The sequence below is a fragment of the Peromyscus maniculatus genome, chromosome 15 (genome assembly GCF_049852395.1).
Source record: "Peromyscus maniculatus bairdii isolate BWxNUB_F1_BW_parent chromosome 15, HU_Pman_BW_mat_3.1, whole genome shotgun sequence".
Taxonomy (NCBI): Eukaryota; Metazoa; Chordata; class Mammalia; order Rodentia; family Cricetidae; genus Peromyscus; species Peromyscus maniculatus.
Window position 1 is genome coordinate 51022629 of NC_134866.1, and position 19315 is coordinate 51041943.

The window sequence follows — 19315 nt, forward strand, 5'->3', positions numbered from 1 at the left end:
GAAATGAAATGCATGACAAGTCCTGCTCAATTGGCAAGGTATGTGTAAGGTAATGCACACAGTGGGAAACATTGGCCAAGGCATCCAGCTCAGTAAGCACACGGTTTGCTCCCTCTCATCAGCCTCTGACAGCAGCCACCATACAGCATTTCTCAGAGATCTGTCAGATGAGCACCGGCTGCCAGAAGGGCTACACATTTATGCAGAAAGCAAATTAACAGAGAGCTATTAAACAGAGCAGGCAGCCCACGGTGGGGCCAGCAGCCAAGAGCTAGGAAAGACCTGAGCAAGTGATGAGGATGGCCAAGACTCAGGATGCAGCCCATGATGAGACACTTAGGCTACTCAGGACATCATCCCTGTGTAGAGCTCCTAAGCAGGGCCAGGTGGAAGATCCAGTTCCTACTCTTCAGTTTTGCCTTCTAGGAACAGTCATGACTAGAAATATCAGTTCATTACACAATTGGATTGATGAAAGTATATTCACCAAAGCTCAGCTACAACTAGGCTTTGTATTAGCTCAGTCTTTTAATTCCACAAAAGCATTAAAAAGTGTAATTTATCAATCACTTCCTTTATGTCAGACCTAACCTTAGGCAGTTTTATACCTTTATATTTAATCCTTTTAAGTATGTGAAATGTCAGCTTTACATAGACAGCTAAGCTTAAGCTCAAAAAGGTTTTGGAACCCATGCTGGGTTATAGAGCTAGTCTCTACAAAGACTGAGGTCAAACCTCAGGTTTGTCTGACTGCAAAGCCACTCTTGTTTTGGCAGCATTGTGAGATTTAAATGAAAATGTGTCTGCCTATGCAGGTCAGTATTCTAGTGGACAGTGGTAGATCTGCCTATGCAGGTCAGTATTCCAGCGGACAGTGGTAGATCTGCCTATGCAGGTCAGTATTCTAGCAGACAGTGGTAGATCTGCTTATAGGGTATCACAGTCAGGGCCTCTAAATTTTGAGAATTTGACCTAATTTCTTAGAGAAGGGGAGAAATGTTTAGGAGAAAAGGAGGCCATTTCTAGGTCACGGGCACTTGAAGTAGACTGAATTATCCTTCTTAACTTTTTCTCATCATACTTACATGAGCAAACGATGATAGATATAAAAAGTTTTTTTTTTTTTTTAGCTTTGCGCCTTTCCTGGAACTCACTTGGTAGCCCAGGCTGGCCTCGAACTCACAGAGATCCGCCTGGCTCTGCCTCCCGAGTGCTGGGATTAAAGGCGTGCGCCACCACCGCCCGGCTAATATAAAAAGTTTTAAAGTCCCATTATAATAGAAAGCTGAATAGACTCTCCAAACTATCTAAACCAGGACTAAAGATACTGGTGATTCCTCAGCACTGCCAATCTCATTTAGCAAGAGGAGGTGGTCTTGTCAAGATACACTGCTGATAAATTTGAGAGATCTTAATTATAAAACTTACCCCTTTTCTAGTCTGCCTCATACTCAAAATGCACTAAAATTATGAAACAGTTTCTTGTCATCTAATCTTGAGCTAATATATCATACAATTAACTTATTATAGTTTAAAACAATTTCCATCGTGGATTCACTGTATCAGGTATTGAGCTACACAAGAACATCGTCATACAAGTATATCCCGCACATTAAACACATATCCTCTCTATCTCTCTCCATTTTACTACCCTCCCTTAGTTCCTTTGTTTTCCTAGAAAGTTTTGCTCCTGTTTTCATGTCACATAATATAAATGATTTTATGTATACAAGTGAGAAAAACATGATATTTGTCTTTCTGAGACTGGCTAAATTCACTTAATGTGATTATTTCCAGCTGCATCCATTTTCCTCCACATGACATAAGTTTGTTTTTCATTATAGATGTTTTAAAAATCTCTTTTTTCGTCACTCCTTTGCAGGTGGACCCCTAGGTTGGTTCCATCACTTAGCTATGGTGGGTTGTTGCAGTAACAGGGATGTACATGTCTTATGGATGTACATGTCTTATGGATGTACATGTCTTATGGATGTACATGTCTTGCTTGCTGCTGACTCAGAGTCCTTTGGTTAAACACCCAGGAGAGGCACAGCTGGGAATGTAAATTATCCAGCTACTTTGGAAATGAGTTTGGAGGTTCCTCTAAAAAAGAAAAAAAAGTTCTACCATATGGCCTGACTATATATACCTTAGTAAGACAGACTTCTGTGGAAAACAAACAAATAAAATCATTTTCCCACTGAAATAAAAAAAAAATCACAACAGAAATGTGTTCTAATTTCTGAGTGATCTTCAGTTAGCACTTAAAAAGTTTCTCTGTATCATGCAAATAAATATTCTATGGAAAGCATTAAAATGGATTCTTCAGGTTTAGGGGAGGCTATAATGTCTCTTGGATTTGTCTGTTTAAAGATTTGGTCTTAACTATCATATTTCTCCAGCACAGGCAGATGTGCTAGCATGGGGCTACTCTTCTGTTGCCTTGAAACAGTAGAACCTGAGGCAGAAGATCAGAGTTTAAGATGAGGGAGTCTGATTCTGTTTCCTATATCATCATGTACCAGCCAAGTATGCTCTTGGGAGGAAAACGCACTTTCTATTGTTTTTCTGCTTGGGATACTGGAAGAGTGTGAGGTCCTCGCTGTATGGATATGAGGAAACATTTTGTTTCTCTTCTTTTTATACCTTATCTCAGCCCCGAAGAAATAGTCATGAAGTATTTATAGTGAGAATAACTTATTGAGTGCTCCCAAACTCTTTTTATATAAACTAGATCCACTATTAGAATTGTAAGTAACCTGCCACACATTCTGGAAATAAAGATTTTTGTAGATTTGAATAACAAAATTAGATAAGCAACTTCGAAGAAAATATATGAATGTACTTATTATTGGTGTGCCAATGAGTTTTTCCCAGGTGTTTTTCAAAACACTGACCTAGAAGATATGTTTTCAAAATTAAACAGAGACTATGGATTTAGGATCCCTTGGATTCAGATTCATTATGACTATAAAGCTTGATTTGGTTCAAATAATACAAGACCAGTTTCTCAAAGGATAATGCTCCTGCACTAAATGCATCAAACATTGCAGACCTTGTCTCCTTGTATCATGGGAATGAATTAGAATACCCAATGAAAGAAAGTTCCATGAACAAGTTGGAGCAATCAGCATGTATACAGTACAGGCAGAGTGAATATAATTAGACTACATGCCCTCCATACCTGTAAGCTCTTTGGGGCATTCAGAAGAGCACAGTAAATGGAACTGTAAGTTAGACATCTAAAGTTTATCTTTTGCATTGAACACTATGGAAATGGAGAGCCCAGAAAGAAATGAGAGAGCAGAGGGGTGCGTGGACATGTGGCACAGGGGCTGGGGTTGGGGTACTTCCCGGATAAAACTCTACTAGAGCCATTGGCACTTTGTACATTTAGGCAGCAAGAGATGGACTAACAAACTTCCAAAACAAAGTGACATCAGCCCTCGCAGGTCACTCTGATTTCAAATTAACACAAACTATTGCTTTTTTGTGCTTCTTCTCTCCATCCTCCTCAGTCTTATCTCTGGATGCCATCCACATTCAACCTCAAGATGGTATAATCCCAACTTCAATCCAGGTTCCCTCTAAAGTCAACAGGCAGGAATATGAACTGAATGCTAAATGGATTAGGAGCTCCTTGAGGTGATGAAGGAAAAAAAAAAAATCTCAGCTTTCCCCATCTCTTTTAAATTGAACTCTTCAAATGACCTTTCTTGTTCTTCTCAATGATTTTCTACATCAAATTCCATATTAAGGACTAAATTCTATAGCTATTTTTTCATTGATTTTGCTATGAGATTTATGGAGTTGGCCAGACTGTCTCAGAGAAGTGTGTCTGAGGCAAACTGAGACCCAGTAAAGCCACCATATGACATCTCAAGCTGATAGACCAATGTTTACTACCCACAGCTTTCCTAGGTTAAATACTAGCCCATGGCATACTGTGAATCATGATCTGTTAGCGACAAATACTAGATGACAGAGTGTCTTGTGCTATTGAGAAGCTGAAAAGATTCCCCATATAAACCATGAGGAAACGTGAAACTGCATGAACAATGAATAAAATGGCATTTGGAGATAGAATTTCAGGTGAGCTTGAATGGGCTAGACCCAGCTGCCATATGCACTTGAAAAACTTGGTATTCTAAATGCAATGGTACCCAGTCTGTCTATAATTCACTCTTGGCAGCAATGTGGTGTTACCCTCACAGTGGCAGCCTGTCAAGCCTGTCAGGATCCTGCCTACGAAGTTTTAACCTTTCACTGGAGGCTTTCAGGAAGAAAAGAACGAAAGCAGATGTTGGACATAGTAACCTGCCTTGCCCCTTTCCTTCTCCTATTTCCTTTCACTATTTTAATTTCTTGATGCCCTCCTTCTAATTCTTCCTCTTGTTGTCTTTGACTGGCTTAAACTTCCCTCCATTTTCTCATCTCTGTGTGTTTATACGTTTTATCTTACTCAAAGTCTGTCGTGACTGCACATACTTGCCCCAGCCAGGGACACCTCACATCCCAGCATCTCCTTGGTTAACTGTTAGAGCCCCTGCTGCCCAGCTCCAGCTCACCATGCCGGTGGCACTTCTGTTCATTATATTCCCTGTGCACTTGAGAAGCATCTTTATATGTCTGCTAAAACGCTGCTCACCATGTTAGTCTTCAGGTCACCATCCCTACTACGTTATGCTCTCTTTGTGGACAGTACTTGTGGTACCCCTCCCATAAGTCTCTGGGTCTGGCAAGTAAATGGATTAATGGCAGGATGGATAGAGTGTGTTCTTTAAAAAACCACTGTCTGTAGTTACGTACCATCTGCTGAGCTGACCAGGCTCCAGTGGACAGTTCCAAACCCATGGTCACACATATGGCCCTGATTAATCTCAGTGGGCCATGAAACAAAACAAATAGACTGAATGTGAGAGAGATTTGTCAGGAGGAGAGTAAGCAGGGCTGGTAGGGAGGTGGGAGTGAGAGTAATAAGTATGTAGGTACGTACATGTAAAACTGTAAAAACAACAACAACAACAAAACCCTATCACCTTGAGGAATGGATTACATCTAAAATAAAGCAAGTTTACTAGAAGGTTAATGTGATAGTTTACTCTAGATGGTGGGTGTTCACTGAATTCTTTCAACTTCATTGTGTACTTGAAACTTTATTATTTTCATAATAAAATATTGAGTAGGTGAGCAGCCATTACATGTCTTAAACCTTACATGTTTTAACCACCATAAACCTTGGTAGTTAAAACAATTCTCAAGGTTTTAACTATAGACCATTTTATCCATGGCAACCCAACATAAGGGCTATGTTTTAGATCCCAAGAGATCTCCTCAAACTACTCTGGAGTGGCAGAGCTAAACTGCCTTCCAGTAGCTTCTCATTGGGAATAAATGGAGCCTGACTCTCCTGATAAGCATAGTCCTTTCTACTCTCCATTATTAACTAGAAACTGGTCCTTCTGATTTCCCTAAGGTGCACATCTTATCTCTCTGATCTAACCCCCAAACAAAGTTATTTTGTTTGTGTAAAACCCTCTCTTGAAATCCATGGCATCTGCCCATCCCTTCTCTGGGGGTGACTATGATTGTTGGAAAGAAAATGGCCCCCACAGGGAGTGGCATTACTAGGAGGTGTGGCCTTGGAGTAGGTGTGGCCTTGTTGGAGGAAGTGTGTCACCATGGGGGTGGGCTTTGAGGACTCCTATGCTCAAGCTATGCCCATTGCAATAGTTCACTTCCTGTTACTTGCATATCAAAACGAACCCTCAGCTCCTTCTCTAGCACCATGTCGGCCTGCATGCCACCATATCCTGCCATGATGATGGACTAAACCTCTGAAACTGTAAGTCACCTCAATTAAATGTTTTCCTTTGTAAGAGCTGCCATGGTTGTGGTGTCTCTTTGCAGCAATAGAAACCGTAAGACAGTGACAACTTATGATGTGGGTCAAATACTGTCTTCACTTTCCGAGTACACCTTGGACTTCGCCAACGATACATTACAGCTGGCTCACAGACAGCTTAGTCTATGCAGGCTGCTTTGACCAAAAGGTTAAAGTCATTGATCTTCATTGAGCCTCCCTTAGAACTTAATCAACTGCTTCAGATAGTACTTATATCTTTCTTTTTAAATTAAAAAAAAATAACTGGAAGTGGAAGCATACTCCTATAATCCCAGTTTGGAAGACTGTGGCAAAAAGATCATGAGTACCAAACGAGCATGGGCTAAAAAAAAGAACAGCATGTAGCCGGGCGGTGGTGGCGCACGCCTTTAATCCCAGCACTCAGGAGGCAGAGCCAGGCGGATCTCTGTGAGTTCGAGGCCAGCCTGGGCTACCAAGTGAGTTCCAGGAAAGGCGCAAAGCTACACAGAGAAACCCTGTCTCGAAAAACCAAAAAAAAAAAAAAAAAAAAAAAAAGAACAGCATGTAAACACAGTGGAAACTGACACGCTTCATGGCCCTGCCCAATCTGGGTTCAAAGCCTGCCTGTGTTTACTACTTCCTAGACTTGTGATCTGAGATTACCATCTCTCTGTGCCTCTATGCCTCAGTTTCTTTATTGGCAATAATATGTCTTAGAAGATTATTGTACACACATACAATACAGAAAGATTGTTTATGTATATGACCTAAATAGAATTAAAGGATCAAATATGCAGAGCAGTTTAATGGATTAGTTCCATCTTCTCTCCCACTTAACCTTCCATCTTCCAATTCTAAAATAAAAAACAAACTCCTTAGGGGTTGGGGATTTAGCTCAGTGGTAGAGCGCTTGTCTAGCAAGCGCAAGGCCCTGGGTTCGGTCCTCAGCTCTGGAAAAAAAGAAACAAGCAAACAAACAAACAAAACAAAAACCAGACCTCTTAAACCCAAGTGATGGGTTGCTAATAACTTATGAGTGAAAGTTGTTTGCCACAGCCTCATAAAAGAGAGATTTTCTTTTTAAATTAAGATCACTTAAAAGATACCTATTTTCCAGAAAATTGCTTCTGTGTGCTATACATTTTGAATTCTTTTCAAAAAATGGAAATTTCCAGGATGTACCTTATTATAGGAACAACAACAAAAGTAGATGGCACCAGAGCTAGAGGTCTGCACAATAAAGTTATGATTTTAAATTAATGTAGGATTGGCTATACTACTCTAAAAGGCAACCTACGTTACAACAAATGCAATGTGCCGAGGCTTAGATAAACAGACCTTAGATAAATAAACCAAAGTTGCAAGGCCTCTGTACATGTCACACAAGATCCTCCTCCTCCTCAAAACAAAACCCCAAAGGAACTTCAAAACAATTTTCAGAACATCCTCATACTGGATAGAGCTGACTACAAGGAACATATTTCTTTTGAAGAGATTTGTAAGCATTTCATTTTCATCAGAAAATTATCAACAAATTATCAGACTTTATGTTGTTGCTTTTTTTAAGTAGAGCATATAGCTGGGTCTCTTTAAATAATTTAAATTCATGGCTTCAGATGCTATTGGTAAGCCTGTACACAAATTTTATATAAGAAGGAAGTCTGAAATTTTGACTGTGCCATATGTATCTTCGTATTCTGTACAGCTTCTGAAATCTCACACATTGTACCATTCAAGACATTTTGAATGGTGCCTGCACGGATAAAGTACTTTTACTTGAATGAAAGATAAAATTCAGGATTTTTGCTAGCATCTGCTGTTAATTAACATGTTACACAATTTCTCATACATGATTTCTCAGTGTATAAGAAAAAGAAAGAAAGCCGGGTGGTGGTGGTGCACACCCTTAATCCTAGCACTCAGGAGACAGAGGCAGGTGAATCTCTGTGAGTTCGAGGCCAGCCTGGTCTACAGAGTGAGTTCCAGGACAGCGTGGACTAAACAGAGAAACTCTCTCCTAGAAAACAAATAAACAAATAAATAGATAAATAATTTTCAAGGAGGACCCTTGTCCTTCTTTATCAACATTCATATAGTTATTTCTTCACTTCTCTATAATGAGAAACTGGCATTTAAAATACACAGTTTCAAATATATGCTTTCATTATATGTATCATAAAAACTAACACTGTTTTTTTGTTTGTTTGTTTGTCTGTTTTGGGACCCTCTACAGAGCCCTGGCTGTCCGGAACTCACAGAGATCCACCTGCCTCTGCCTCCTGAGTGCTGGGATTAAAGGCGTGCGCCACCATGTCTAGCTTACATTGACTCTTGATAGTAGCATTCCTTGTCATTTCCAAAAAGAAACAAAAGTTTCCCACTTTTACTTATTTGTTTGTTTTTTGTTTTGTTTGTTTTGTTTTTTTGTTGTTGGCTTTTTGAAGACAGAATCTTACTTTGTAGCCTAAGTTGGCCTGAACTCACTATGTAACCCAAATTGGCCTTGAACTTGGCCAGTGTGGCAAGTCATGTGTGTCAGCCTGCCAGAACACAGAGTTAGAGATGACTGTAGAGATAGGTTCTCAGACATCTCACATTATAGACAGGAAAATTTCACTCCAGAAGCTGAGTGGTTTAGTGTTAAACACATGGTGAAAGAGTCATAATAGACCAGGTTTCCTGATGATATGAAGGCATACATAACAGCTTTCATGAAGGCTTGGGACAAACTGTACCCTAACTGTGCCTTGTGAGACTCTTCAAATGCTGGGACAGTAGTGGTGAGGCAGAGACTCAAGCCCTTTCCGGGGGATACTCACCTTCAGTACTGGAGATGGGAGTACTATCACATTTGCTTTCACACTGCTGCATGGATGGAGGCCGCACAGTTTCCGCACAGTCAACAGATGCCTGTCCAGTATAGGAGAGACACTGGACAGTTCGCATTTGCTGTCCAAGGCCACACTGAGCAGAGCACTAAATCCAAAGAGAGAGAAAAACCAAGTATTGATTTTCACAATGTTTATCAAATTATTTCAATTATTGTACATATTAACTTCTAAAGTCCATATGCAATTTTTATTGAGAAGTGTATGACTCTTTTGTTTTACTATGAAATTGGTTTCAAAACTCAAGGATTGCATTGTTGCCCTAGAAAACTGAAGCGGTATAGTACTCAGAAGACAATGGATGGTAATTTCTTGTGTTATCATAACTATTCCAAACAAGGTTGGCAGAATTAACAAGGGAGTAAAGAGAAAAATCCTACGGAGGCCAGAGCTGCCTCTGGACTGTTGTTTATTATAGGTGTTCAGATACAGCATGATGGCCCGACAGAGCACTCAGGATCTGATCAAATGCTAGTCAGTACAGCAGTGGTGACTGGGCCAGTCAGTAAGAACTCGAGGGCTGCACAGGGCGGCTCAGTGGGCAAAGCTCTGAGCCCACAGGCCTGATGACCCGAGTTCTATTCCTGGAACCCACATAAAGGTGGAAAGTTGTCCTGGGGCCTTTACACACTGTTTTACAGGCATGTGAGTGCACACACACACACACACACACACACACACACACACACACACACACACTACACACAATAATACAAATAACAATTTTAAAATGAGCTTGTATAAGTACCTTGAATTTCCTAAGGAGTTATCAGCCACATACACCTTCAAATAGTCTGTGTTGGCTAGTTAGCATACTTCCCTCTCTTTTCAGCTACATGAAGGTAATAACTACCTGGTTTAAAAGACAACTCATGACACCATGTCTGTATAGAACCTTTAAGAGTATACTATCAATTATGTACCATTAAACTCTCAGTGAAGCATTTTGTTAATAAAGCAATAATGTTAGCAATGGAATGCTTAATCTTAGGCATATTTCATTTGAGAATTTGTAAGTTAAATTAAGTGCTTCTGTAGAGACGCAAAGCTTTGGTTATTTTACGAGCTTACTTCTTCCCATAGGCCTGGGCACAGAGCAAAGTGTTCCCATAGGCTGTATGGAAACAGAACATCTTCCAGGCAAAACACAAAAGAACATAGGTACTGCTGTGCTCCATGAGAACTAGCTACCTAGAAATCCATTTCTTTCTTGTGTGCGTGTGGTATATATGTGATGTGAGTTGTGTGTGTGCATGTGCTATATGTATGTGTGTGTCCATGTGCATGTGGATGGCAGAGGTTGAAGTTGGAACTCTTCCTCAGTAGCTCTCTACCTTGTTTTCTAAGACAGTATCTCTAATCGAGCCTTGAGCTCACTGAATCAGCTGAACTGATTGTGAGCAAGTGCCAGGGGCCCTTCTGCCTCCTCTTCTCCGAGTAGTGAGGTCACAGACACACACCACCACACCTGGCTTTTTTACGTGGGTGCTGGGGGTCAGAACTCAGTTCTCATGCACACATTACAAGCACTTTACATCCTGAGCCACTGTCCCAGGCCCTAGCAATTTACTTGCTGTGATATAATTATTAAAGAGTCACAGTATGAAGTGCAGGCTGGCCTTGATCTCAAGAGCCTCCTGCCTTAGCCTCTCAAATGTTGGGATTATAGATATGAGTGGCCACTCATAGCTGAGTATTATTTTCTTAATGTGGCTTAATAGATTTCCTCTTTGACTTTTAGAAGAACAGTATTCAATTTTCCTCTTACATAAAATATACCAATTTGGTTTTCTTTTAAATTATTTTTTACTTGCTAGAATTATATTCATTTATCATGAATGGTCTGACATTTTTAAACACACACACACACACACACACACACACACACACACACACACACACACACATATTGTATGGCCAATAGCAAGATAACACAAATTAACCGTGTGTGTGTGTGTGTGTGTGTGTGTGTGTGTGTGTGTGTGTGTGTATGGAAGGAAGGAAGGAAGGAAGGGAGGGAGGGAGGGAGGGAGGGAGGGAGGAAGGAAGGAAAGAAGGGAGGAAGGAAGGAAGGAACATAGGAACTGGGCCAGAAAAAAGGCTCAGTGGGTAAAGAGGGTAGCTGCTAAGTCTGATGACCTGAGTTAGATCCCCAGTGCCTCTATTACATACAACAAATAAATGTTAAATTATTTTATTATTAAGAAAAGTAGAAATTGGCCGGGCGGTGGTGGCGCACGCCTTTAATCCCAGCACTCGGGAGGCAGAGCCAGGTGGATCTCTGTGAGTTCGAGGCCAGCCTGGGCTACCAAGTGAGTCCTAGGAAAGGCGCAAAGCTACACAGAGAAACCCTGTCTCGAAAAACCAAAAAAAAAAAAAAAAAAAAAGAAAAGTAGAAATTGAAAAATAAAATTAAAATGAGTTTGATATAAAATATATAAGACACATGCCAAAAGTCCTGTATACTGTTTCCTAATCCACAGTATCCATCAGAGAAAAGTAATTTGAAGTGTAAGCATTAATTTTTGTATCTTACCAATCACATCACTCTTTTAATTAAGGCCCCCAAAACTTCTCTGTGAGGTTAGGAGGAATAATCCACTTTATGAGTGGGAAAGTCAAGACATTGGTATTAACTAATTGGTTACTGAATTAGTTGAGAACTAGGACTGGAATGTTGTGGCTTGTTTACACTTCTGTTTATTGAGTCACTTGACTTGGAACTTGAAATGGTAGGATCCAAAGAACAAGTGAATTTGGGATATTTGGGTCTTGGAGGGTAGTGCATGCCTATTATCCCTGTTTACAGGTTGAGGCATGAGGATTGTGAGTTTGAAGTCAGTGTGGCCTACACAGAGTTTTGGCCCTGTCTCAAAATGATAACAATAGTAATAATCATGATAGCAATAGAGTGGACTGTTTCCAGGTGTAGAGAAACGGGGATAAGAGGGTATGTGTCCACAGCTGGTCTCCATGCTTGCTTGCATAGTTTCCAGGTAAACCTCATACTTAGGATTTCCACGAGCTTCCATACTCCTGTCTGGAGCCCTCACAGTGGTCAAATCAGAGAGCTCAGGTTTGTATCTCAAAGGATCCCACAGTCTGGCTTCCATACCTGGCCCCAGTCTCCTGTCACCCAGCGGGGAGGAGGGCAGCGGCCCAGACTGCAGCGGATGCGAGCAGGAGGCTTGCTCTCCTCCGGACACTGTGCAGCTGGGAATGTTTTAGAAAGGTCACTGCTCTTGCACAGAACAATCCGATGCTTGAATCCTGGACCACATTTCGGAGTACACTGGAAATAAAAACAAACATTGAAGAACAACAGTTTAAATACAGGGAAATGTGAAGAGACTATTGAAGTAACTGTGCATATGTATACAATACACACTGTAAGAAAAAGCTCTCAGTTATGAAGCTCCTTCACCAGTGTAAGGGGAAGTACTTTAATCTTTTCCCTAAGGTCTTTAAGAGCTAAATTCAATGTTTGCTTTTCTTGGCTAACATTCTCTTCTTTTATTAGGGATAGGCTTATTCCTCCATTCTTCCCCAGCCTTGGCCTCCTTCAGCTGTGATAAGAGTCTGCTGAGTTTTGGAATGTGGAAGCCTACTTGCTGGGTGTAGTCTTGAAAGGGAACTTTTGTGTTATTAGTAGACCACAAGAACGTGTCTTTGTGGAGAAAGTGGGTGGTGGAGTAGACCAACTGTTCCACAGTGTGGTAGGCAGTCAAGGGCACCCGGCTGCAGCAAGGGCTGTCGCACAGACACCTCTGCGCGTCTCCCTGTCCATACGGCACAAACGCTAAGAACTGGGTGTCTGCTCTTCACACTGAGAAAACGACGCTTCTTCTATGTCACAGATCCTTTCCTTCCCCTGTCTCTAGATGCTTCTTTAAGTCACCTACTTACTGCAGTGGCTGACTGAAGTTTACAGTTTTCTGGACCCTTCCTCCAAATCCTCTTCAATTGAGGACTTACAAACATGTGTGAGCTGTTACTTGTATCTTTCATCTAAACATATTTCCCGATCTTCTATAGCAGTGGTTCTCAACCTGAGAGTCGCAAGCCCTTTGAAAAACCTCTATCTCCAAAAATAGCATTAGGAAGGTTGAGAACCACTGCTTTATAGCATGGAATTGAAGGGTAGGACATGAAAGAAAATAGAGTAACCATGTTCAAAAGGCCTGTATTCTTATTTAGGAGACAGGCATGTAAGCACAAGGCTAATGCCACATGTTATGAGAGTGGACATAGGAAATAAATTCCTGTGTGCTTTATCATCATTGACTTTTGACTGGTTTTATTAGGTGAGCCTGGTGTATTGGCATAGAGAAGGAGCAGAATATTGAAGTTTTTTTTTTTTTTAGATTAAAAAAAAATCAAGGATTCTATATAGTCTCTTTATCACAATGAATCTAGTAGTGGAATGCATTCCCTCCAATTTAGAAAAGACTCATCAAGATGTATTTTGAAGGACAACATGCAGTACTTTTAAGATCCCTTCTGAGGAGACAAGGCCTAGGAGTTAAAATCAAGAGACAAAAATCTTGATCTCTTACTCATTTTCACAGTAAAATCAACACCCTTGTATCACTGCTACTGCCTCAGTCTCCCCATATAACCCACCAGGTCTCATTAATTCAGCTCTTTTTATTTTTGTGACTTGTCTCCATTTCTACCACCATGAATCACATTTCATGTAAATATTATTTCCCACATGAAATTTTATTACTGCTTCCTAATACTTCTGCTTCCTGCCTTTACCTCACAACAACACATTTTATGAACTTCAGAGGAAAGGCATCACATGAGGGTCTCTGAGGATAGAGGGAACTACTCTACATTTCTGAACATTCTTATTCCATTTGATCTTAGTCAAAAGCTGAGAAGTGTTCACACATTCTTATTCAATGACTGCACTGGGTCTCAGCCCTACAGACCTAGCCACAAATACTCCATGTTTATAGCCTGACTGTCAACTCTGGTCTTTAAATATTGTATTACTTAGGCATGATAATAAAATTAAATAAAAAAAATCACTTCTAAGAAAATACTAAAGGCAGGGGACACCACTCAGAACAGGGTCATTCAGAGTGTAACTGCCCAGCAACTCCTCTGATCATGCAATCAGAGATGGGAGCAGAAAGAGCAGGGGAGTTTTCATGGGTGTGTCAAAAGAAAACAGGACACAGTTTTGTAAAGGTTGGCTTAAAAAGAGATCCAATGTTGCCTGCTCTTCTCCAGAGCTACCTTCTCGCACATGAGAATTCTGTTCCTCTGAGGCCAGGGCTTATGCTTTCCTCTTCAGCTGTTCGCACACTGGCTTTTTGGTGCTATTTATCCTTCCTTCCATTAACCCAGTTAGGGGAAGGGTAGGCTTCCTGGTAAGTTAGGAAAGCGAAGTCTACCTTTGCTAAATAAACTGGAATGGCAGACAACAGCCATTTCCTCCCTCTTGACCAAAACCCAGTGGCAGTAAAGACGGCGTCCAGTTAGACAGCAGTGTCCGCACTTCCTAAATGATGCTCTGCCCTGACAGTTTCCTAGGTCATCTGGGGAGAAGCACAGCAGCTCCTAATGCTTTCTCTAAAGCGCCAGTCCCAACACGTGCACCCCACTTCCCGGCACTTCTTTCCCCTACGCTTGATTCAGTTATTGTAAACAAGGTATCAGAAATACGACTAACATGTCCTGAGCATGCATGCCTACAGCAGGCAGCCCCCAGGGGTGCCTCTGGGCTTCTTAAAGCCATCTGAGAATATCACTTCAAAGATCAGCTAGATAGATTCAGAATTCCAAAGAAGCCTCAGTATAATCAGTCTGCAATTAAATGCAGAGGACACTGTCTAGTTTACTGATAGGCTTCATTTCAGACATCATTTAAAGGTTTCCTTCTTCAAAGTGATTGCCTTTGGTTATTTCATCTGAAAGCAAAAGGTCGATGTGAAATGAACCTACTTTACCTGTTGGCAAAAGTTTCCTCCTGTTTCTCTTTTTAACAATGACTTGCTATAACCTTTGTGTTCTTTTCTCTTTTGCTTTTCTTTCTTACTTGAGGAAGAAACTCACTCTGCAATCCAGGCTGATCTGGAACTTACTTAGTATGTTGCTCAGGCTGGCTTCCAACTCACAACAATCCTCCTGCCTCTAATTGCAGGAATTACTGGCATGAGCATTACAGTATTTTGTGTTTCTGTTCAGATTTTTTAAAACAGCTTCCCTCTTCTCTTCAAATTCTACTGTCCTTCAATACTCAATTCCAACAAACTAAAAAGGCTTCTGATCCTATTCAGGTTCCTCTTAGGAAAACAGAGCAGTGAGTGAGTGAGGAAAGCCTTACACAAACGCCACAAACTCAGCAAAGACAGAGATCACTTCCTAAGGGTGGCAAAGCAGACTAGGCCCTCTTGAAGATCTGAAGCCAATTAGAACTGGCCATCACAGACATACTCCAGAGTGTCTGAGGCCAAATACATGGTCTTCCTCTCTGATTTGTATGATATCAGATTTGTCATCATTATTGGTCAACATCTATGCATTTCTCTAAGGATCCTAGTCATGGATATTCACAACCATTGTTATCAATGCACATAAATGTCCCGCTGATTTTAGACATTCATGAACTCCCTGTGGGGAAAAGAGGTCTGTTTTCCTTTTTACAATCAGACTATATCGTATCAATGTCTATATGCTTGACAGAAACTAGGAGTCCAAGTAAGGTGGGCAGAATGTGATTACAGAGACTGTGATGTAGCCAGGCAACTTGAGAGAACCTGCATTCCTGCCAGAGATGCCATGGATAAATAACCACAACTGCTCAGAACTTTGCTTCCATGGACCATTTTCTTTTGTTGGGGGGGAAGAAGAGACTAAGGTCTTTCTATATAACCTTGACTGGTCTGGAACTTGCTATGTAAATCACTCTGGCTTCAAACTCATAGAGATCTGTCTGCCTCTGTCTCCCAGCTGTCTACATTAAAGGGATGTGGCCACCATGACCATCTTACTCATGGACTAATTTTAACGAAGACCATTCAAGGAGCGAGGGAACTGTGACATACAGAGGTTCCTAAAGGAAAGTCTTTAAGTTTTTTGTTTGCTTCTGACAAACTTAAGAGGACTCCCGGGAATGCTCAAAGTACATAGCACAATGTTTCTAGCAGGATATTATAGAACAGAGTCTAACACAATCCTGTTTTATTGACTTGAAAGAATTCTCTTTAGGTACCCATTATCCTTAACATTAACCAACACTACAGAATGATTCAGCTCTTCTATGGGAAATGTGAAAAGTGTATAGAGCAATGGTTCTCAACCTGTGGGTCACGATCCCTTGGGGTCGAATTGCCCTATGACAGGGATTGCCTAAGACCATTGGAAAACACAGAAATTTACATTATGATTTATAACATTAGCAAAATTACAGTTATGAAGTAGCAACAAAAATAATCTTATGGTTGGAGTCACCACAACATGAGGAACTGTATTAAAGGGTCATAGCATTAGGAAGGTTGTCTAGGTGGAAGTTTCTGTCCTACCAGCAACTCCCAAAACCCAGCAGCTGCTTCCCAAATATTTGACTTGGAGGTTTAATATTACTTATAAATGCTTGGGTGGTAGCTGAGGCTTATTACTAACTAGCTCTTACACTTAAATTAACCCATAATTCTTATCTATGTTTAGCCACATGGCTTGGTACCTTTTCTCAGTATGGCATTATCATCTTGCTTCCTCTGCATCTAGCTAGTGACTTCTGACTCTGCCCTTCTCCTTCTCCTCATCTTCAGTTTGGCTTTCCTGCCTAACTTCCTGCCCAGCTAATGGCCTGTCAGCTTTTTACTAACCAATGAGAGCAATACATATTCATAGTATAGAAAAGAATTGTTCCACAGCAAGGTTGAGAACCACTAGTATAGAGATACACACACACACACACACACACACACACACACACACACACACACACAAGCATGCATGTGTGTATCATACATACTGATGGGTCAAGAGTTAACTGCTTAAAACCTTTTACATAAGGTCATCTTTCTTTCTTTCTTTCTTTCTTTCTTTCTTTCTTTCTTTCTTTCTTTCTTTCTTTCTTTCTTTCTTTCTTTCTTTCTTTCTTTCTTCTTGGTTTTTTTGAGACAGGGTTTCTCTGTTTAGTTTTGGTGCCAGTCCTGAATCTCGCTTTGTAGACTAGGCTGGCCCCAAACTCACAGAGATCTGCCTAGCTCTGCTTCCTGAGTGCTGGGATTAAAGGTGTGTATCACCATTGCCTGGCATGAGATCATTTTTAAGCACCCTTGCATTATATCATTTTGTTAAGAAGTATGCCCCTATTTCATTTTAGTCAGATTACATATAATAATAACATCAATGAAGATATAATACTTATTTTGACTTTTGGTATGCTATATGCTTCAGCTCCCTTTTTCTTCTCCAGATCAAAATAGGAGAAATTAAAATTATAGACGAAGGGCTGGTAAAATAGCTCAGTGATCAGAGCTGCTTACCTCCAAGACTGCCTACCTGAATTCAATGCCCAGGACCCACACAGTGGAAGGAAAGAACCGACTTCCACAAGTTGGCTTCTGAACTCTACACATGTACTATGGTATGAGCAAGTCCATATATATACACATTCACATAGAAATCAAGAAATCAATGTAATTTAAAACTGTCAAAGCAAGTAAAGTAGCTAAGTTGGTAAAGCGACTTGCTGCCAATCTTGATGACCTGAGTTTAATTCCCACGTTATGGAAGGAGAGAACCATCTTGCATAAGTTGTCCTCTAAGCATGCGCTGTAGCAAGTGTCCCTTCCCCAACACTCAAGTAAATGTAAAGAAAAGGCAAAAAGTATAGCTAGATAAGTCACAAGTGATTTGTAAAGAACTCATACCTAAAATTATGTAATAAGCTATTATATTACTTGGAAAAATTAAATATTAAAAAAACTGGGCCTTCAAAATGGAACACTAGAAAAGGCATCTCTTGGTCTCCATTGTGTTTCAGGGTAAGAAAAGTTCTTGACCCCCCTCCCTTGACCTTCAGTTTCTAAGTACACATCACTGATGCTGAGCTTGTGGAGTACCAGTAAGCACAGCCCCTCAGGGTACCCACCATAACGCTATTTCAAATTCACTTTATAAGTATTTCTTAATTAAATTAATGAGGTTTTTTTGCTCCCAAAGTCTTTTATCTCTGGACAAGTAATTATAAAATATAATATGGTCAAATTCACTCTTAGGCAGTTCTGATGTGTTAAGTCTAATCCCATGCTCAGGCGTGCTTAGATATTAAATGTTTAGGTATAGATAACTAAGACATCTCAAAACACGCAGCCCCAGATTTCCTTACTTCAGACCAGTCCAAAGCTACCCACTGAGGTGGACATGACTGGTTGTTGCAGGACTCTTTCTCCACAGGCCGGTGTGTTAAGCAATCCCTGTAGTCCAGCGTCTCCTCCTCAGATGCTCCGACCCTCCTGATGCAGAGCACGGCCCTCGTGCGCATGCCACCATCACAAGTCTTGCTGCACTCCAGCCAGTCTCCAATGAACCATCTGAAGCAAGATGCAGAATACAGAAAAGAGTGGCTTCATTGCACCGAGGCTTCCGGCTGAGCGGACTCCATCCATGCTTTCCCTGGAAAAGCTGGCAGCTCACAGGCAGTTGATAGGACAATGTCAATGCAAGAGCCATTAAGCAAATCACGGTTTGCTGACACTCAGTTACCATCCAAAGTGCAATGTATGGGCTTTGAAGCAAGCAGAAATTACGTTCAAACAAGCAATGCATGATGTGTTTTCAAACTTTTTGCTTTCTCTCTCTTTTAACATTAATTTCTTAAGATAAAAATTACCTCACAAGATTTCCACGAGGATTAAAAAATGTATTTAGAAGTTCTAGAGCATGCTGGTGAATGTTTAACAACTGGTTATCCATGGGAGGGGCAGAGTTATGATTTGTGCCATTTGCCCTATTCTTTTTGTAAAGTGTAAATACGTCACCAAGGCCAATTTGCAGCTCCTGGTTTGACATTCTGAGTGTGAACCAAGAACACACACTAAGGTAGGGTCTACGGAACCATAGCTAGCTAGGTGCTTTAGACCCACCCCTGAGTGCAGGCTGGAATGTAACCAGCAGGCAGCAGGAAAGACTTTTCTTATAATGACACTGTAACCACTTCTCCCCCAAGTGAGGATCAGGTGCTAAACTCCAAAGGAGCTGGGGACTTGTTTTCCAATGTAGAAATCAACTCTCATGAAGGTAGTAGGACTTCCCAGTCCTTACAGGGAAAGAGAAAGACCAGGAAGACAATATTCTTCCGCCAAGGTGGAACCCTAAGCCAGTCCTATGAAAACACTGAATGGGAGCTTCCTGCTTCTCCCCAGCTCCTCTAGGAAGGAACTCAAATATCTTAGGCCTGATCTGCACTTACGCCTCTCCTGTTCCTTAAGCCATCAATGAACTCCCATGTGTGCAGAAGAAGGTGTTTTTGGTATTACTTCTGCACCATCGCTCTCCTGTAAGTTATCCATAGCTCCACTGGGAAGCATGAGCCAGT

At 40.9% G+C, this 19315-nt stretch overlaps 1 protein-coding gene across 8 annotated transcripts in view; it reads right to left on the minus strand.

Moving 5' to 3' along the window:
- Positions 1-19315, minus strand: part of Adamts6 (ADAM metallopeptidase with thrombospondin type 1 motif 6) — a 250439-nt gene that overhangs the window by 5266 nt on the left and 225858 nt on the right. For all 8 annotated transcript variants that reach the window (XR_013044769.1, XM_076551952.1, XM_076551953.1 and 5 more), the window contains 3 exons: positions 18107-18311; positions 11870-12046; positions 8686-8842 (listed from right to left, as the gene is read on the minus strand). Coding sequence is in view for 7 of the 8 variants with exons in the window: in XM_076551952.1 (XP_076408067.1) it covers positions 8686-8842; positions 11870-12046; positions 18107-18311 (539 nt within the window). In the remaining variant the exon portion in view is untranslated. The remainder of the gene's footprint in view (positions 1-8685; positions 8843-11869; positions 12047-18106; positions 18312-19315) is intronic.